The following is a 20,429-nucleotide window of genomic DNA, read 5'->3' on the forward strand; positions in this document are numbered from 1 at the left end:
ACGAACCTTGAACTAAGACTAAAAGGCTACTTAACTGTCTGGAGCACATGACAGAGCTGTGGGGCTCTAGCAAAAGAGTTTTATGTCAAAAGAGTTTTGTGTCAGTCATTTTAAGCAAAGCACTCAAATTTTAAGCAAAGCAAATGACTCATTTAAGAGCTGGTGACCACATGGTGCGCCACTGCATTCAGGAAAGTGTCTCGGTGAAATCTGAAAGGGACCCACTTCATGACAACCCAGCTCCTTGTCCATCAGTCACTAAGACCCTCCAGCCAGCTGGGCTGTGAAGTAAATTAATCTAAGAAAGTTTCAGCTACCACTCTGGAACAGAAATGAGTGATATTTGTGATGGATGCTGTGCTGAGAATGATCAATACCTCCAGACTAGTGCAGCCCTCCACCTGCAGGAAAAAGACTTTGAATTAAAGTCTGAAACTGGTGTCTGTCTGCTTATTGGTGACAATCTGCTTATTGTCAGGGTAAAACAATATAGGATTTGGTAAGGTCAGAGGCCTTTCAGTTTTCTGTGCTGTTTCCTAATACTTTCCACAATTTGCATGTAAGCAGAGTAAATCAAAGCTCAGAAAAACCTTGGGGACACTACTATTACAAAGCTGAATCTGGACTTTTTTAGCAACTGCTGTAACACTTCACATCCAGAAGTAAAAGATGAATGAGCAAAAAAATAAAAAGCAGTAATGAGAACAGACATCATAAAGGCAAACAGTAAGCAGTAACCCATATAGGGCTATAGGAGAAGCAGAACTTTCTGAGTCTCTGGCAATAAATCTAAGTCTGACATTTAAAGCTGAATATATAATTGTTTTTGGTTTTGTAGTGAAGTTCTATGATTGTAAGGTAAATTAAAGGAAGCCATGCTAAGACTGTTCCATTGATTAAAGCTGCAGATTTCCATTAACCAAGTGTAATATACTATTATATAAGAACCTCTGATTGTAGTACTGATGCAAGGCACATGTAAAAGCTACTAATAGCGAAAATGACTTAAAGCGGCATTAGATCATGCTGCTGATAAAGAGAGGCAGTCACCTCACATTTGAAAGTGCTTCGCTTGGTTCCTTTATTAATTTAACTGCAGCAGGACTCTGCTCCCTGCAGGTTCACCAAGACACTGAAATGGTATCCTGACATCATGTGGTGAAAACTGAGAACTACAGCAACAAGTAAGTTAAGATTGTCCTTAGCAGGTAAGTACCACAGTAACTCGGATCACCCAGGCTCTTTCTCTAAGCAGAAATTCAAACCTCCTAATATCCAATCAAAAGTGGCAATGCATATTATAAAACAGAAAAATACTGCACTGGTCCCTGCTTATTGTCAGGGTAAAACAATACAGGATTTGGTCAAGTCAGAGCTAATGCTTTAAATAATACCATTTTCTATCATATTTTCACAATTTGTGATTTAAAAAAATGCACATTGTGCAATTCCTTTTTGTGTAGTACCTTTTAACATTAAATATAGCATGCAGGTTACCAAACCCAGTAAATCAACTCATTTCATTTCAACTCAGCCTTTAACGACAGCTCATATCTGGCTCATCTGGGTCTGCAGAATTTTTCTAGAGACCTAGACACGCTGGTCTTACAGGAACACGGATGGAAAGCCATATCTCAGGAGATCAGACATGACAAAAGGCACCTTAAGAACAGAATAAATTAGAGAGATTTTGCTTCTAGCGCAATTAAATATCCAATGAGCAAACAATTCAATAAAAACAGTTTTTCACTAGAATCAATCTGGTGAAAGATATGGTTTAAAGTGCCACGTACAGTATGTGGGTGAGAAGGTCACTTCTAGGCCAGAGGAAAAGTAACTGGTAATAAAATTGGACAGCTTTTATTTGGCACGTTCCAGCGATATGCATTAGAAAAGGAATCAAAAGGACCAAAACGTATTAAAAACCATAACACTTGTGCAAATAGAAGACCGAATGTCAAGAGTCAAGCACAGGGTTCACTAAAAGTGTCCAACTGAACAGTGACTAGTAAGAAAGAACTGGAATAAAAATTGTTTTTAAAACTAACATATAAAATAGTTTAAAATACCATGAAATACTATATTTACATATACCAAGGTAACCATTAAAACCATTGCACAGCACAACAATCACCTTACGAGTCTCCTCTGAAGGGAAGTTTTAAATTAGCCAACAACGTCAGGCTAATATCTGTGGTCAGGTGTATGTGTATAAATGAATAAAAGGCACTTTGTTTGCAAGATTCACATATCAAAACATGTTTGAACAAAAGCATAAGTATTGCTCTGCTGGTGTCATTTGGTTTTGTTCTAGCCATAAACTGGGCATTTGTGTTGTATCCTCACATATCCCAGCCAAGATGCCCATTCTCTCCACGTGTGTGAATATAACCAATCACACTCAGGCCGACGTCAACATTTCTCTTTTTTTTTTGTAGAAGACAGAAGAACATGAATGGCCAGAGTCTCTCCTCAAGAGTCTCTTTCCTTTCTTAGTGCTAAACGACAGACAGGATTTTACCCAGCAGAAGAACATGGAGATCTGGGAGAAACACCGAAAAGATCAACCACTTTGAATTCAAGAGCATCCACTCGCTAGGCCTCACTCCCACCGATACTGTTGTCTCCAAGGCCAAGGTGCCAGGGCGCCAGGGTGCCAGGGAACTAGGTCTCAGGGCTGCCAGGGCCTCCTGTCTCGCCCACGCTGCCCAGGAATGTGTTTGTAGCGACACTTGTCCCCAAAGTGGCAACCAGTCGTCCTCCAGTAGTAACACTCGTCTCCATTCACAGGGTTTCTACGCCTCGACCTGCAGAAGAAGTGAATTCTCAATCTCCTAGTCGCACTTAATCACACACACACACATCTTCCGAAGTGTTTGAGTGGGTTGGGTTAGGTGGCACTCCACCCTCTAGACCAACGTACCAGTAAGAGGACTGGAGACACTGTGCTGGAGGAGGTGTTAAATTAAATATTCCATGGCATTTCTCATGAACATAAGGAAGTTAACCCTGGTGTCCTGGTTAAATTCTGCTTGTACAATTCTGACCTACCTAATGTTCCCACTAAGCTTCATCAATGAAGCGGTTTCTCACATCATCCGATCTGCTGTGTCATGGGTGCAGCACGTCAGTGGGCCCCCTCCTATATGTAAAGTGCTTTGGGATTAAACATGTATCAATAGCATTATTTTGAAATTATTATTACAAATCCAAGTATGCCCAATGGTACCTCCCCCACAGCTGATTGTAGCTCTGTGGCTGACAAGGAAGGATGCCTACCCAGCAGCTGTGACTGGCTGCGAGGATGACAGTGACATAGAGGGGGCCGATCTCTGAGGGGAGGGCGGGGCTCGCTGAAGCCGGCGGTCTGGGTAGCGGATCACCAGCTTGGTATTCTCGATCTCCACCCCCTGGACAGAGCAAACACAGTCACTCACACTGCATGCAAAGATAAGAAAATGGACACATGCAGGTTCGGAAAACTGCATAGGCTGTGAAGAGAGGTTATTAATCAGATTTTGCCATTTACACCATGTCATTTGTTCTTAGGTTAAAAAAAAAACAGTTATTTACTGGAGAAAAACAATGTTGTGAAAATGCTAATTTTACACAATCTTAGGCACATGTCAGCATAAACCAAGTAGAACATAAAAGAAGAAAAAGCAACTCAATGTAAAAGTTGTGATGTGAATTTGAAGCTATGGAGTTTTTGCCTGTTTCCTATATATCTGAGAAGACAGCATCACCTGAAGAGCTGGGAGACGCTGTTAAACTGGACGATTTAAAACATTTCTGAGCAGATTTGGGTCATTAAATCCAGCCTGACTGAAAACCTGTAGACATGCCAGCCCTCCAGGACCAGGATTGGGGACCCCTGCTCTTCAGAGACACTTTCATGAGGTATTCAACCTCTTGTCTTGAGCACTAACCTGCAGTTTTTCCATCGCGCGGGCCGCCATGGGCGCCATCTTGAAGTTGACAAAGGCGCAGAACCGTTCATGGAGGACTCGAATGCTTTCGATCTCTCCGTAACTGCAGGGTGACCAGAGGGAGATGTTCACAGGCAGGATGGGGTCAGGACTGCAAAGCACAGCCTTGAAAACAGAAGGTACAGACAGGCAGACAGACGGATAAACACAAGTAGACAGACAAGAAAAAAGGAGCTAGACAGAAATGGCAACAGATATCAGGATGGGGACACAACCTGAATAAGAAAAAGGTAGGAAGGAGACATCGCACAAATGAACAGCACAAAATACTTGGCAGGTACACATTCAGTAAGCCAGCATAGTGGCCTTTTCTTGGATCTTAGACAGCTTCACTGTAGCATGAGAACATTAATGCAGATTTGTTCATATTTAGAACGGCAACATGACAAAAGACGACACCAAAGCACTATTTACCTTTTGAAGATGTCTCTCAAATGTTTCTCTTTCAAATCGCTGGTCACATTACCAACCCAGAGAGAGGCACACTGGCTTCTGGGGGGAGCAAGAGAAACCAGAGACTCGCTTCTGGCACGTAAAAACAGAATCTGCACTGTGACTTCCGATCAGAAAAGTCAAGCCCTCTTCTATAGGACAACACTGAGCTACTGTACACATGCGCCTGCTGGAATTCTGCACACAGTTTTCAACGTGGCTTTAGCTTGGAGCACACATGCTGTTAGGTGTCAACACGTAACTGGCGACAGCAAGCACACGCAGTCCTTAACTGACAACAAGAAATTACCTGTTGAACACAGGTATGTCAATTAATCAGAAGAGTGAAATTGTCAGTACCAACTAATGTATGTAAAATGATTGAAAAAACACCTGGCACATCTAACTACAGGTTTGTAGCAAACGGGCATCAGAATAAGTGATTGCGGGAGCTCAGCAAGATTGCCAGCATATTGAAAACATGAAGCTTGATTTTGTCAGATCTCAGAAGCTAAGCAAAGCAGGGTCTGGTCTGTAGGGGGTAGGAGACCTCTAAGGAAAACCAGGATGCTGCCATAAGTTGTGTTATTACACCAGTAGGTGTCGCGTTTCATGATAAACAATTTCCAATGTGATATGGAGTTCGGGGGTGCCATCCAATGAATGAGTTTTTAAAACAAGATCTTGCCTGCTTTGCCTTTAAATATCTTATGGCACCGTTCATAGGAGTAAGGGTTAACCCCAGTGTTCTGGCTAAATTCCAGTATCGATTGCTCAGTCAGGCCATCCTTAACCCCCCCCGAATCTAATTAGTGAAGTCATTTAATTGCCCACATCTCCACCTGACTGACAGCTGGCCCATAATGGCAGCTGTGCTTCACCCAGCTGGATGTCGTGGTTTAATGTTAAATCAAGTGGGTCCCCTCCTATATAAAAATCTCAAAATAAATGCAATGTATTAATATGAGGGAACATACTGTGTAGACTAAGGCATTTTAGAACCGCAGTATGTGCTCTGTGAGCTGTGTCAATTAATGATAGGACATTTCTTACTTAATGGCAACTTCAAACACTAGGCCTGTCTCTGTCTGGAGCTGTGCCGAAAAAAGTGCACAGAATTGTTAATCAGGAATATATGCTAAAGAAGAACTTTGATCTTTCAATGAAGTTGAAGGTTCCTTCAAGATATAAAGTATTGGTATAAGAATTTATAAAAATTCATAGTTTTTTTTTCCCCAACATCTCATTACAGTGTAAGCTCCCTGCCTTCCTCTAACAGTCTGCAAAGTGTCACCGGGTATAGTCTATAAGACGTCCAGTTAAACTGGAAATGGCACTGGGTGCTCTGAGGGACTATCTAATCAGGTCTAGCATTTTAATCAGGGTAATATCAGGCATAATGAAACATGCTTACTCAGACTGGTCCAGTAAAGTGTCGAATTCGCCGGAGACTTGGAGGAAAGAAAAGGCAGTCAGTTTAACTGTTTGGTTCTGTAAAAGCTACTGAAAAGTGGAACACGAGGTGACAGACTGACATGAGTGACCACACAGCCACTGGCTGAATGAGATGTATTGGCATCTAAAGACAGGAAAACAACGTGCAGCTTTGCTCATTCTGACATATTACAGGAAAAAAAAACATCACAGAATCATAATGATGTCTGTTTGACAGGGGAAAAAAAATACAGAAGTGGCGTTTCAGGTAGATTGGCCATGGGTAGTGAGCTCAGAAATGTGGGTCAGTCCAATAAAACAATAAGAACAACTGAGGCATTTGCAGGTGCTGATGTTCAAACTTACACAGCTAGGTTTGCATTTCCTTCCAATTTCCAAAGACATGCTGGCTAGGCACACTGCTCTCAGTCCCTCCTTACTCCCTGTGCTCCTGGGACACAGTCTGAGAGGCCATGACCCATACTAGGTCACGCAGATTTTTGATATTGGAGGGACAGTACTCGTGTTCGAGATATTTCTTGCTCCCCCCCCCGTGGTCAAAGAAGGCAAAGCACCCTATTCACCAATGGAAATGTCCACATGTCTGACCTCCATCAGGTTCTTACCTTTACCAGTCTGAAAAGAAGCCAGGACAGCCTGCACTGTGGTGAACTTGTCCAGGAGCTGCATGCTCTGCTGTTCTGTGAAGCCCAGTTCCTGACAGAAGGGACAGACCTCGGTTAGTATGATAAATTTAAGTCAACCCCATAGCTAAAAGAATGTGCTTAAGCTAAAGAGAGACTTTTGTTAAAACCATGCTTAAAAATGTACATCTGAGAAGGCGTTTGCCAATAAACTTTAACATGTAAGGTGGTTAAAGGCCCAATAATACCATAACGGAACTTTGAGAGTACAGAAAGGAATATATGAAAGCAGTTCTGAATTCTGAAGTCCGAAAAACAATTTTTTAAATTGGTGATTTCAGAAAGTTAGACAGAGGATTAGAAGGAAGTAGGGTGAGAGGTGGGACCAACTGGAGAGAGATAAAATGTGCATATACATGCAGCTCGGGCCAACCAAAGCAGCAGCTGAAGGGCTTCTAGGCAGAGCAGAATTTGAATCATGAATTGAGTTTAATTTTACCCAGTCAGAGAAACCGACAAAAAGCACCGATACGCTAAACACAAGCACAAAGGCATCAGGTAGCGTCCAGCTGGTAAAGGATTAAACGTTTGACTAAGAGTGTTGCAAGGCCAGCATGTCAGCCTGTGATTCAGAGAGAGGAAAGCTGTAAATTCCTGCCATTCACACCACAAGGCCAAATAAAAACATATGAGAAAAAAAAACCCAGAAAAATAGATATCCAAGAGAATGAAACTCTTGTGGAGAGGAATCTTAAGCTTGTTTACACTTGTCACAAACTGGGTCAACATCAGGGCAATTTTAGGTAATTTTACTTCTGAACGGTAAATGCAATAGAGTTTTAAAATGACTCTGTGCATGTCTGGGACAGACAGAAGAGTGCACACAAAAAAGGACTGGCTTCTGCCCTGACATGGTTATACCTTTTCACTTCAATAACCAGGTATTCTCACAAGGGAGGAAAAAAAAACAATTTCCTCCAAAACCTCCCAGCAGTTTTGCGTTTTAAAATACTGCCTGAAATCCATACTCTTTTCGAGTGTTCATCTGTTACATAGCACAACCTCATGCAATACAGGCGGTACAGCCTAAGCCTCAAGATCCAAAAATAATCCACTCCCTTGATCGTCTTATTCTCTGTTGGCACAACCCCCTAAACCTGCAACCGAGCCCCCACATTCCAAACTGCAGCCCCAGTCCCACAACTCCCCCAGGCCCCCCTAGCCAGGAGCCCCGCAAGGCTCTTTACCATGAGCTGCAGGACTCTGCAGGCCAGCAGCTCGTTAACAGCATCCTCACAGTCCTGGTCCAGCCTCAGAACCTCCTCCAGCGCACATTCTGCTTCGCTGTACCTCTGTCGCAAGAATAAACGACAAAGGAGTCAGAGGGGCCAAAAATGCCGGCTAAAATTCAAGGGTCAAATGCCACACATAAGTGCTTTTCACTTCTGGTCTGTAGGAGTTGCAGGTATTATGGGGAATTAAAAACCTCTCAATAACTAAAGACCTAGAAAGAGAGGTAATTAAGACCAATCAAGTCACTGACTGATTCAATTACATCACTGGGGCCTCGTGTTCAATAAAAGCCAAAGACCCTTTAATTCTCCAGAACTAGGAGTGAAGATCCCTGCTGCAGATACATATACACAGCAGACAGAAACAAAGAGATGTGGTAGAACTCTGCATCGCATCACATCACCCCCCTAAAACCAGTACATTGAAGTCCAGGTCTCGGCTTCTACAGCCTATGCTTGTAGTAAAGGAAGAACACAACACACAGAGACACAGCAGCGACAGTCCAGCACAGACAGGGCTGAGCAGCTGCTCGGCCACAGACCTTCATTCCCAGCAGCGCTCTCCCCTTCCTGAAATAGCCTTTGGGCCAGTCAGCAGCCAGCTGGATAGACCTCTCCGCGTCGGAGAGAGCAGAGGGGTACTGCTCCAGACGATCGAAACAGTACGAGCGATTCCCAAAGAACCTGCCACAGACACATCAGTCACGAGCGCTGCCGAGAGAGCCGTCCGCGGGCGCACAGCTCGGAAGTGCAGCGAACGCTGACAGCGGACTACCTGTGATCCTTTGGATTGTGTTTAATAGCTTCTGTAAACATGTCGATGGCGTGAGAATACTGTCCTCGCTGTACCAGCTTGATCCCTTGTTCTGAGAAAGAAAAACAAATAATTGAACAAGTAGAAACTACCCAGTCAAAACATCACAGCACCCTGAAAAGGCACAGAATATCTGCCTTCTTCACCAAATACCAGATGCTCAGAGGCCAGCAGACTTACAGTAAGAGCTGATACCAAAAAGTATATATTGTAGTATTACAGGCCATTACAAATTCCCTGAGCTCTTCACAAGCATTTATATTGTCATAATCCTCAATGCATAATAAACTTGAGTAGTACTGCAGAGTAAAATACCTTGAGGAGCTTTTATCCTCTTTTGAACCATTTCTGTGGGTATACAGCCTGTCAAATATTTTGCAAACAGTTTAAAAATAAATGGCTAAGCCATATAACCAGTGAGAATGCTCCTTTTAAGGTGTGCTGTTTGTACCAAGGCAATCATTGCTAGGAATGGGTAAGCAGCAAAGACTAATCTTTTATATATTTGTTTGCAATAAATACCTGTTCAATCAACAGTTGCTGAGCAGAGCTTGGATATGAGAGGCAAGACAAAGAGGGCAAATAAGGTGTAAATAACATGTTTGAAAAAAATTTAATGATCTGATTACAAACTTAAACTAACAAGCAGCCTAATTTTGCTTCAATCAGTGACATCTGGAGACGCAGTGGAATGTTCGGTATATCGCTCGCATTTTGTCTCCAACTTTCTATCAACTGTTTAGCTGTAAAATAATCTACACCGAAGTTGCCCGAGCTTGTCCAGAAAGTAAACAAACTGTGCAGAGCTGCGACTTTGTTGGTAGTGCCCACCCTCTCCATTCTCATGCAGTGATTGCAGCCTGTGAAGGACTGCAAAATCAGTCATCACTCATGTCAGCCTGTCACGAAAGGGGAAAGCTCACCCTCCACAAATACAAAAACCACAGACGCCAAGACACACAGAGGTGCTGCACCCACCTGCTAATGAGGTGCTCCTCTTAGCCACTGCATCTGTGCATTTCACCTAAAACCATAATCGAACATTTTGTGTTATGGAGTATGGAGGTATTGTACTCATCTACAGGCAGCATCCAGGAACATGATCCATGTTCGCTTCTAAGACTTTCATGCAAAAATAGCTTACATAACATTTAGTCCTTATTCTTTAAAAAAGAGGCACTCATCTCAAGGAAGTCACTCTTCAATGTATTTACATTTTAATTACATTTGCATTTACACTTTAGAGTTAAAAAAAGATTGCAGTGACAACAGTTGTCTTGTGCTTTTCCTGTAAGGAAGCGCTTTCATACACTACTATTTAAGCAGCTAGTGGAAACCAGTCTTCTGAATGCTCTTCTTGAAGCAGCAGGTTTATCTTCAAGGTACCCAGACTGCCACGGCACTAACCTGTCGCGTTCCGGCTTCATTCTCTTTGTTCTCCTTGGACCTGCGGCCTGGTTTCTTCCTGATGTGGCTGGCAGCATTGGCGACAAAGGCACTGCTCACATCCCACTCGGGCTCCTGCACACAGCACCTTTAACAGCTCTGCCTCAGTTCTGACACGCAGGCCCTACAGACTTCACTGCTCCAGAGACCGTCCAGGCGGCCTGAATTACATCACAGATTCGCCCTCCTCCTGCCCAGCTACAAATCACAAACTCACCACCTTCTGCAGGCCAGAGACTTCCAGCTCCCACTCAAAACAACCTGCCATTCAGACTGCGTTTGCTACTAACACTGCTGGCTAACTTGAGAGCTGGCTGAAGGTTTTATTGAATCAGGGCATTCAGAGCTGCCCAAGGTCTAATACTGCCAATTGCATTAGCAGCTAGTCAGTACGGCTAATTGTCACATTCTCCTGCTATACAACTTTAATGGCCACTTTTTGGTAATTGACAAGTTTTTAAAAACTAAAATTTTCACTCAAATCTAACTGCTGGACCGTTTCCAGGTTTTTGTACAATATGCCACACACCCGTTAGTTACAGGTTAACATCTTCGGCAAATGCTGGCACTCTGTTCTATAGCGGGGCTGTGGAGCAGCTTGTTGGAATTACAATGCAGAAAATGAGGATGAACAGTAGAACCATGTGCCACCTGAATCAGCGATGGCATTACCCTTCACCCACCTCTTCACAGGGGCTGGGCAGGGGCTGGTAGTTGTTCTTATTCCCCGAGGCTGCTAGCGGTGGGACAGACTTGCCCCTGCTGCGCGAGACCAGCTCAACCATCTCTCCTTGGTCTTCCTCACTCTCGCTCTCCTCCTCAGAGTCCTCACATCCTTCCTCGTCCTCCCCCTGCCGACACACACTCCTCAGCACTGGCAACTGGAATAACAGGGCCTTTCTTTGCCAATGATACTTTCCTGAAAAGTCCGGGTTTTTACCTGTCTGTTTCCCTCATTCTTCTTAATTTTCTCCAGCTTCTTTCGCTCTTTCTGTCGCTGAAACGAAAGTGGAAGAGGGGGCTACAGCGTCCAAGCACTAGAGAAGTGTCAGGGGGAACTACAGTTACTTCCTGATGGGCGACAGGAGGGATTGTAAAAAATGATGTAGCGGGAACAGTCACTTAGCAAATGAGTTATTTACAAAATGGAAGAAAAGTACAAGCTAAAGCCTAGACAGGAGAATGGAAGGCAAGACCCAGGGCAACAGCGAGAGGAAGCTGGGAGTTCAGCACTAGTTCACTTTGGGCCCCCAGGACAGTGGCTATTATACTAGCAGCCACGAGAGGTAGCGAGACGACCCCAGCTGTGCGTTCTGGACACAGAGGTACATCATGCCGTTTATAACTGAATACCAGTTTTACAAGCCTTACGGTGTATTCACTTTTTGAGCCAGATGTCTAAAATATTCCACACCAAACTTCATGCGTTTCGAAAGTTAAAGGTGTGACCAGTTCGAGTGCGCTCACAGTGCGACAGTGGCGCGGGTCCCAGGCTCACCTTCCTCTTGGCCCTGCGGCGCTCCGCTCTGCGCCTAGCTCGCTCCTCCTCGCTTAGCACTTCCTCCGGGTTCAGGCCGTCCTGCTGAACACACTGCAAAGCTCTCAGCACTGGGCAAACAGTGCTTTCCCACCCTGAAGGCTCGAGCCCGCTTTTTAAACCTTTGCCTCCTTGACGCATAACCAGATCCTTTGCCATCACCCACTGCCCTTTGAGCAACCCTTTCGGCAAAGAAAATGTGCCTGTTACATCCCAGTGTGTGGTCTGTGTGTGTTTTCTTATAGCTTTGGCTTTTGTTCATTTCTGTTCGTCTCTTTGTACTTTCGTTTGTTTGTGTGTTTATCCTTGTTTTGCCATTATCTTGCCCTAATGTGTTACATGTTCAACCTTTGTGTTCTTTTGTAGCCCGTTCCTGTTGATTACTCTCGTTTTCCCTTATTTGTATTCCTAGTTCACTTGTGTTTTTGTGTGAACTTTTGTGTATAAGGTTAGTTTAGGTTGTTGGGTACATTCTACACACTTAGTTGATTTTGTATTAGTAACACTAGTTTAGTTCAGGTGAGTGCCGTTTGTCTTGTATGTTTTTAGGTAGTCAGTGGAGGTTAGCTAGGGTGTTGAAGACACCGAAGACCGTGTGTATCCCAAATCTGATCAGCCCCCTGGCATTCCCAATCATGACCCTTGTCAGTAACCCAGAAACGTGTGTTGTGCCACGTAATGAAAAATCAACAAGGTTCAATTTGCTTATCAAGCAAGATACAATGGAAAATCTCATTTAGCAGTAGAACCACTGCTGAAGAAAACAGGGACACTTTCCCTACAATTTCTAATAGCGCCTCCATCTTAGAAATGCACAGCGGTGAAAAACCATTCTGTCAAATATCGGGGCATCACACGCCTCGTACCTGGATTATTGCCTCATTTCCTGGCCTCCTCTGGGGACCCGCTCCTCCATACTCCATTTTCTCCTTGGTCTGCTCACTGGAGCCGTCTGGGAAAGAAGGCGAGATTACGGACGATGCAGACAGGACAGCACAAGACACTGTTCTAGCAGGACGTTTATGGTCGACTTGTTTTCAAGTATGAGTTCACAAGAATATTTTCATGCAATAAGTAATGTGATAGTCCAGCTATTACTTAGCCAGGAAACAGATAAGATGACAAATTAAAAGCTGGGGAATAATCACAAATAGGAAATAAGAGAACAAAGAAACACAGACGAGACCTATAACAGGACAGTTTGCACATGAGCAGCACTCAGATACACAGTCTGTGCTTGGACTTTAAGAGAAATCTTAGACATGCAGACTGAAGGGAGAACATCCAAGAGACTCTCTTCTGCTCAAACTGTACTTGGAGGGAAGCAGTTAAATTAGAAGAATCCTGGTGGTTTTTGGATGATTTTCTAGAAGGGCTCCTGCATGGCTCAGCTCACACTCAGTTGCCCGGGTCAAACAGACCAAATCCAATACGAGAATTCCAGAGACTTTGTGACTAAGGATTGACAGGAAATTACAGTGGGTATTGAAAGTCACCACCCCCTTTCAAAATGTGTACCTTTTGTTGTACGACACTCTGAAAATAAAAACCAATTAAATTAGGCTTGTTCCATTTTTATTTACACACAGTAACCCACATTAGCCAAGTGAAAATAAAATTCTAAAACATTCTAAAAATTAATTCCTATTACAACAGTAAAATACCTTATTTGGATAAGTGAACACCCCCCTTACAACTGCATTTGTAAACTTGCTCAGGTCAATCACCTTACAGATCACACAACAAACTAATTGGCTCCCGCCTGTGATCAACTGTGGCGAGTTTGATTAGATCAGAATAAATAACAGCTGTTTCTAGAGGATTCCAGGGTTTGGAAGTGCATTTCAAAACAAAGAATCCGCTATGGGCGGAAAGGCGCTTTCAAAAGAACTTTGAGATAAAGTTGTGGAAAGGCACAAGTCAGGTGATGGGTATAAAAAGATTTCAAAGGCTTTACGTATCCCATGGAGCACAGTTAAGACCATCATTAAGAAGTGGAAAGCGTATAGCACCACCCAAACCTTGCCTAGATCAGGCCATCCCTCCAAACTGGATGACCAAGCAAGAAGACTGATCAGAGAGGCTACCAAGAGGCCGATAGCAACTTTGAACGAAGTACAGGCCTTCATGGCAAAGTGGTCATTGTGTGCATGGGACAACAATATCACAAGCGCTCCACAAATCTGTATGGGAGGGTTGCAAGAAAAAAGATACTCCCTAAAAAAAGCCACATCAAGACTCGTTTATGTTTTGCTAAAAAAGCACCTTAAAGATGCGGTGGTCAGATGAGACCAAAATCGAACATTGTGGCCAGAATGCAAAACGGTACGTCTGGCGAAAACCCAATACATCTTACCATCCAAAGAACACCAAAGAACACACTTGTCAGGATAGAAGAGAAGATGGATGGTGCAAAATACAGGCAAATTCTTGAAGAAAACCGGCAGCCCTCAGGCAGGAAGTTGAAAATGGGAAGATGGTTCACCTTTCAACATGGCAATGACCCAAAGCACACCACCAAAACAACTGTACAGTGGCTGAAGGACAGGAAGGTGAATGTCCTTGAGTGGCCTAGTCAGAAGCTTGACCTAAATCCCATCAAAAATCTTTGGAATGACTTGAAGAGGGCAGTCCATCAACGGACACCATGCAGTTTGACTGAACTTGAACAACTGTGTAAGGAGAAATGAGCAAATATTCCTCCCTCTAGGTGTGCAAAGTTGGAAGAGACTCAAGGCTGTAATTCAAGCAAAAGGTGCTTCCACCAAGTATTAACACGGGGTGGGGGGGGGGGGGGGTTCTCTTACCCAACCCAGTTATTCTACTTTTTTATTTTTATTTATTTTTCAGAAATTTAGCTTTCTTTTTTCACTTGGATGTTGCAAGGTACAATTTGTAAATAAAACTGGAAAAAGTCTGATTTTATTTGTCTTCTTTTTGGGCTTTAGGGCAACAAAAGGTGAACATTTTGAAAGGGTGTGGTGACTTTCTATACCCACTGTACTTAACCAGCAAATCCCTGGCATGAACTGTAGCATTTGTTCAGCTAAGCATCTAACACACCACACACAAACAATGTTTGCGTCTTGTTTTTAGTTTCTGCTTGGCCAGCAAGTTTCATTTTCAGATCTGATGATGCTCCCAGCTCCAGCTGCTCAATTTCATTACTTTTCTAATGAAATGCTATTGCGTGTTCTTTTAGGACCCATAATGTCCACTGGCTTCAGCACAGGGACAATACTCCACATCGCTCTTCCATTCTCTGCTGTCTTGTGAAGAAGTATATTTCTCCAATGGCAAGCAGAACAGCCCCCACACTGAATAACTATCACAGACATGGACAGTTGTGGTTATCTTCGTTCTGTATACAATTTCAGGACATTGCTACCTTGAACAAAAAGAAAATGTCAGGAATATAGATCACGTGAGGCACAAGAGGTGCACAGCCTTCAGGAGAGGAATTCATAGTTTAAAATATTGCTAAATCACTCCAACGGTACTGGCCACAGATGGGAGAATGTTCTGCCTGACTGCAGCAGTCTTATAAGGGTTTATGAGGGTCATTCTTTCGAGAACTCAGATATCATAATGCATGATTAATATACTGACCACCTGTGACACCATCTGCAATGCACACTGAACAGCAAAACTTCTTGTGCAACTAAAATTCATAATCTACTCTTATAAGCCTCTTAAATACCCAAAGTATGAAGGTACATTTTCATTGACATGTTATCCAGTAGCATTAAGAGGTAGCGTTTTGTGGACAAAGAAACTTCAAGTTCCTCGAAATAAGAGGCAATGCTGAAATTCCTGGTCATTTGACAAAACATTCCAGCAATAAATTCTTTTTAGAAAATATTCCCTCACAAATTGAGATGACGGAGCTCTTACTTACTAACAACTAACCTGAAGTTAGATGGATGAGCCTAAAAATCCTTAGATCTTATGACAAACTCAATACAGCAATGAAAAGCCTATGGACAAAAAAACTGTCTTCTCTTCCAACTGCCATCTTTAGCAGGCTTAATCAATAGGTTGCAGTAAACCATTTCTAAACCCACAACTTAAACTCATCTGAAGACTCAAAGGAACAATTAGATGCCATTTGGCTCAATTTGCTACTAGTAACCAGATGAACGAAGATTGCATGCAGGCATTTCTTAAAAGGAGCCAAGATACTGCCTTTAACAACCTGGCTAGACTCCTAGAACTTGTGTGAAGAAGTACCTCCTGTGCTCAGTTTCAAAAGCACTGCCTTGCCATTTCCATTTGTTACCTTGGGTTCATGCTTCACTCTTGATTCTTAAGAAATATGCTGGGGTTGATTTTTTCAATGCCTTTTTAAAGGCTTTTCAAGGATTTTAAATACCTTTTATAGTCTTCCTTGCCCAAGGTGAAAAAGATCCATTTTTAACCATTTTACAGACAATATAAAATACATTTGTATCACTTTCTGTGTAGCACGAATCTCAATATCACCTCCAGCACACAGGATCCAGCACACAGAGTGTCATGAACTCATACCTAAGGCACAGTACACAAACTAAAATTGTTTCGCCATAGGTACTAAACCAACACTTAACTATCAATACAACAACATCAACAACAACAAAAATGTCCTTTTTGTCGGCCCATTTCATTTTGTTTCTGTTACCAGTGATTTTCCAATTAATTCCCAGCTGAAATACACAGCCACATTTCTAACCCTGTGGTTGGAGCTTTCCCTTTAGAGCACAGTTCTGCAAAGCAAAATCCCCAGGTTGTTCCCTACTCTGCCTTTCTGACTGATTTTTTTCTCATTTCAAGACCATGAACAGATGGAATCTGCCACTTTCACTATTACCTAAACGTTTTCTAGTACTGTTATATACCCTGTTGCATCACAGGACTTTTAAGAATAGTTAAACTGAATTACAAGCGTACAGTCCGCTATAATGTGAACGCATTGTGTCCTGCGAGGAGCAAATGAGCTTATATAATGAATCTAGCCTACGTCAGTTATCTGTGAGCAGTTGCCCCGCAGCAAGCAGAGTTAATGTAGTGACAAATCTCTGAGTAACCAGATTGAGCACAATGGTACTCAGGCATCCAGTAGGAATCCTATATTTCTATAGCTTATAAAACCACAGACATAGCAGCTCTAGGGTTCGATGAGTGCCACTGGATGACTTTTCACTTGGCAAGCAAACTCTTTTAGAACCAAGAGCGGGAACACAGGATTGTTAAGATGGCAGACATCTGCAAACCTTGAAAGAGCCATACATCACTATAGCCCTATTGAAAGAACGTCGTGGGAAAAAAAACCCTCTTCAGCTTGTTGGTTATACTGTAAAAGAATGTGAACCCATGCAATCAACAGCCAGCACTTGAAAGACAATAAATAGAGGGCCATTGTCTTCTTGAGATGGAAAAAGGATAAATTACAGTTGCACATGAACTCATTTGTCAGGAATGCAGCATCTCATCATTCAACACTTCCTGATCCTCATCCTTGCTTGATCTCTCACAACACACTACAGGTTTCAGGCCTGTTAGGAACAGCTCCATCAGTGTTACTGCAGTTGGACTTGTCATTTTCCTTTTTTCTCATGGCTGCTTCATGGCCCTTAGTCAGGCAGCACCTACAGGATTAAGACTTTCCTCTTGGAATACAGAGTACATATTGGGTCACCTGCTCCAAGGCACAATGATCTGGAGATGCATGCGTTAAGGGATCACGATGCAGGACACTGAAAAATGATCTTAGCTGTTCAAGATAATGACACTCCACCAGTAACCTTAAGAAATATAGCGCAGCATTCATAAAACAGCACTTACTATTAATAAGGAGGGGCAGATTCTCAGTAGGAAATTCCACAAAACAGAATGGTGCAGCCAAAAAAACAACAACTTACTGTTATGTTTTATCAAGTATAAGCTTTGCTTCGTTAAGGAAATTTGCCAGCTCTCGAAAAACATCCAGTACAGAAATAACAAGGTCACTCATTTCAGTGCAGAAAATACACAAGTAGTGCACTATTTTTAAGCAGGCAGCTAATGGAAACCTTCAAATCAAGGTCCACAACCACTTACAGTAAGGTCTTCCAAGCAGGAGCAGTGCTGAAGGCAGGTATGGGCCGAGTGACAAGACTGAGGGGTAACACAGTTTTGTTGTCAATTTCCATGGCATGGAGAAAACTGCTGATAACTGCTGTTGGTCCAACCAGCTTCCTGACCACATTAGGTCAGAGCAGGATCTTTGTGCAGACTTGATCACAGAGTTTAGTGGACACTGAGTGAAATTAGCTTCTACTCAGGGCACAATAACCCAGTTAAAAACCATGCTATAAAAAGGGAGAAACATGCAAACTCCTTACAAAAAGGTGCCCTTTTCCAGAACTCGAGAGCTATGAGACTGTAACACTAACCATCACACAGCCCCAAATACAATCGGCTTGATTTAATTCAGTCAGTCCTTCAAAGAATGAAAATAGTTTAGCTTACGACACAAACACTAGACACGTTCATCTCTGAGCAATGACTCCTCACTGACTGACATCAGGGCGATACACAAGGCGCTGGCACACATTCACGCTCTCCAGTTGGCTGGCGTGGCTCATCTCTCCAACGCACTAACCATACCAACTAAAATAGAAAATATACTGAAGTCTTAAAAAAACCCAGGAATCACAGTTTAACTACAGCAGGTCCCATAGTGGTTGTGATGAAACGTTTGGAAGACGGAAAAGGTTACAAAGAATGATTTAAAAATAAAGAAACAGATTTTTAAAAATTAAACTCGATGAACTGGTGCACTAAATCAACAGGTAAAAGCGAATGGTAACAGGAACATCACGAAAATTAAGCGACATTCAACAATGCCACATCTAGTCATTCAAAATATATCGCCGACAAAGTAGTACGGCGCAGATCACACCAGACTATAAAACTGTTTGAAGGAAAAGTCTGCCAAGTTTATAAAACAGTTAACAAGCATTTCCCAAAACACTTTCATAAGGCTTTGCTCCACGTGCAGTGCCTTCGACTTCAAACGCGGTGTTGTTCAAAAGTTGACGTTTAAAAGCTTAACCCATCAAAGCGAAGACGCTTTGAATTGCCTGTCAAGAGGACTTTAAAGATTCGAAGGCCCCATTAAAACACCGCTGCAAGCGAAACAAACTACGCGTCGCACTTCGACATTAAAGAATCCCTTTCGTTTGTCCAAAGAGTTCAAGTTTAAAAGGACTACAGCGTGCTGAAAGAGTCTAAGACTTTCTCGAAATCGATTAAAATCTGGGACAACACCGGCGGCAATTTCCTCCGATAGGCTTGCAAAAGTTTGTGTTTATTCATTTTGATTTAAAGATACATAGAGGAAAATACTGTACTTAAGTCCAGTATATGCAGTATGTACTGCATTTAGAACAGTCACAAATCTTAATTATCCACCGATAACACTGACGTGACTCACCACATCACACAGAACAGTGCAACCCAAATATTCCGAGACATTTTGCAATGTACAAGCAATACTTATTTAAAACGTCTTTTTAAAGTATATCACCTTTTTATTTTCCTCAGTATTACTAATCATGCATTATGACATTTTTCTCAACAATTCAGTAGTGTGCTTTTGTGTTGTTGTTTTTTTTAAGTTCGATTTCTTCATTCAAAGCGACTATGGAGCGCATTAAATAAAATCACTGCATGCTGTTTCAGTTCTCCTGCAGTCCTAACAGACTGCGAGCAAGCTCTCCCTACAGAGGAACACACGCGAGGCGATGACAGCATTACAATGAAGACACACCAGCACAAAGCTGGAAAGCGTTAAAGCACTGGTTACCAAAAATCCGGTAAGTCTTAAGAACATCCTCACCGCTGCCGATTCCCAGAAGCCGGCGTATATCCTTGGTGAACCTCATTAGTGCGACCATCCAGCATTATTAACAACGGCGAAACTTAAATTTAAAAAGGATAAATACGTTGAAACAGAAAGTTGGGAAAGGAAGCTTTAAGGGAATCTGTGGTTCCTACGCTTCCTGAGCGCGTTTGGCGTCAGCGTCCCAGCCCGATCCTCCTACACCCCCGTCAGCGTCTTAAAGGGGCAGTAGGCGTAGAATCAACACACACCCACACAGTTGGCAAAACCTCGAGTCCACCTTAGTGAAACTAATAGAGCCTTAACTTAAAGCGGCCGACGGGATGTGCGCTGGTGACAGGTACTGTAACTAGAGCCGCTGTCGTATAATTTATGACATTATCGCATGTCTTGTACCGTTTGAAACAGGAGCCTTTGGAAATGAAGATCCTCGGAATTGCACGTATTTCACCGACCTCGACACAAAGACTTCTAGTACTTTATTTAAAAGTTAAAATGCAAACAGGGAAAAGTCTCCGTTTTTTTCTCAATAAATAACGTCCGTTTCAACCTAAAGTAGTCGTATTGTTTTTGTCAGTGTTGCTCTAATTATAATGATAGAGCAATAATTAGACCAACAGTCTAGTTTTACACATCACCCTTCATCAAATGTTTCTTACGATTAGGAATATGTGTAAACTATTAATCAATTAGGCAAGTAACGTGTTCAGTTAATAACAGAACTGTGGTCCTTGGTGGCCACACCAAATTTTTGGTCAAAAGAATCTCTAAATTACATAATTCAACAAGCCACCTACAATTAATCACAATCGAACTGTTCAAAGTCTCTGGAAGTTGGTGATTTCATGGTTGCCAATAAAAGCTGATGGATTGCAGGGTTGGAGCTGCAGGTTTTAGACGCTCCATTAAATAAATGTATTATAACTGGAGTCTACATTCACACAGGGTTTATTGCATTTCCATCTGTCAATAACAGAGAC

The 20,429-nt window shown here is 42.6% G+C and overlaps 1 protein-coding gene across 10 annotated transcripts; it reads right to left on the reverse strand.

The window, feature by feature from the left end:
* Positions 1 to 823: 823 nt before the first annotated feature.
* LOC148834859 (uncharacterized) lies at positions 824 to 19,625 on the reverse strand. Of its 10 annotated transcripts, none has more exons than XM_088917481.1 (16): positions 19,447 to 19,625; positions 12,455 to 12,540; positions 11,550 to 11,630; positions 10,992 to 11,048; positions 10,735 to 10,902; positions 10,013 to 10,126; positions 9,584 to 9,629; positions 8,567 to 8,657; positions 8,334 to 8,475; positions 7,747 to 7,851; positions 6,482 to 6,572; positions 5,836 to 5,872; positions 4,404 to 4,481; positions 3,930 to 4,032; positions 3,280 to 3,410; positions 824 to 2,807 (listed from the first exon to the last, which is right to left on the reverse strand). In XM_088917481.1, the coding sequence occupies exons 1-16, from the start codon at positions 19,502 to 19,504 to the stop codon at positions 2,672 to 2,674; spliced, it is 1,524 nt and encodes a 507-aa protein (XP_088773607.1). In that variant the 5' UTR covers positions 19,505 to 19,625; the 3' UTR covers positions 824 to 2,671. The 10 variants fall into 10 exon arrangements, with proteins under 10 accessions (XP_088773607.1, XP_088773605.1, XP_088773606.1 ...); XM_088917479.1 differs by having other exon boundaries at positions 4,404 to 4,514; positions 19,447 to 19,624; XM_088917480.1 differs by having other exon boundaries at positions 11,550 to 11,633; positions 19,447 to 19,624.
* Positions 19,626 to 20,429: the final 804 nt, after the last annotated feature.

This window comes from Atractosteus spatula, chromosome 5 (assembly GCF_055471065.1).
Source record: "Atractosteus spatula isolate fAtrSpa1 chromosome 5, fAtrSpa1.hap1, whole genome shotgun sequence".
Taxonomy (NCBI): Eukaryota; Metazoa; Chordata; class Actinopteri; order Semionotiformes; family Lepisosteidae; genus Atractosteus; species Atractosteus spatula.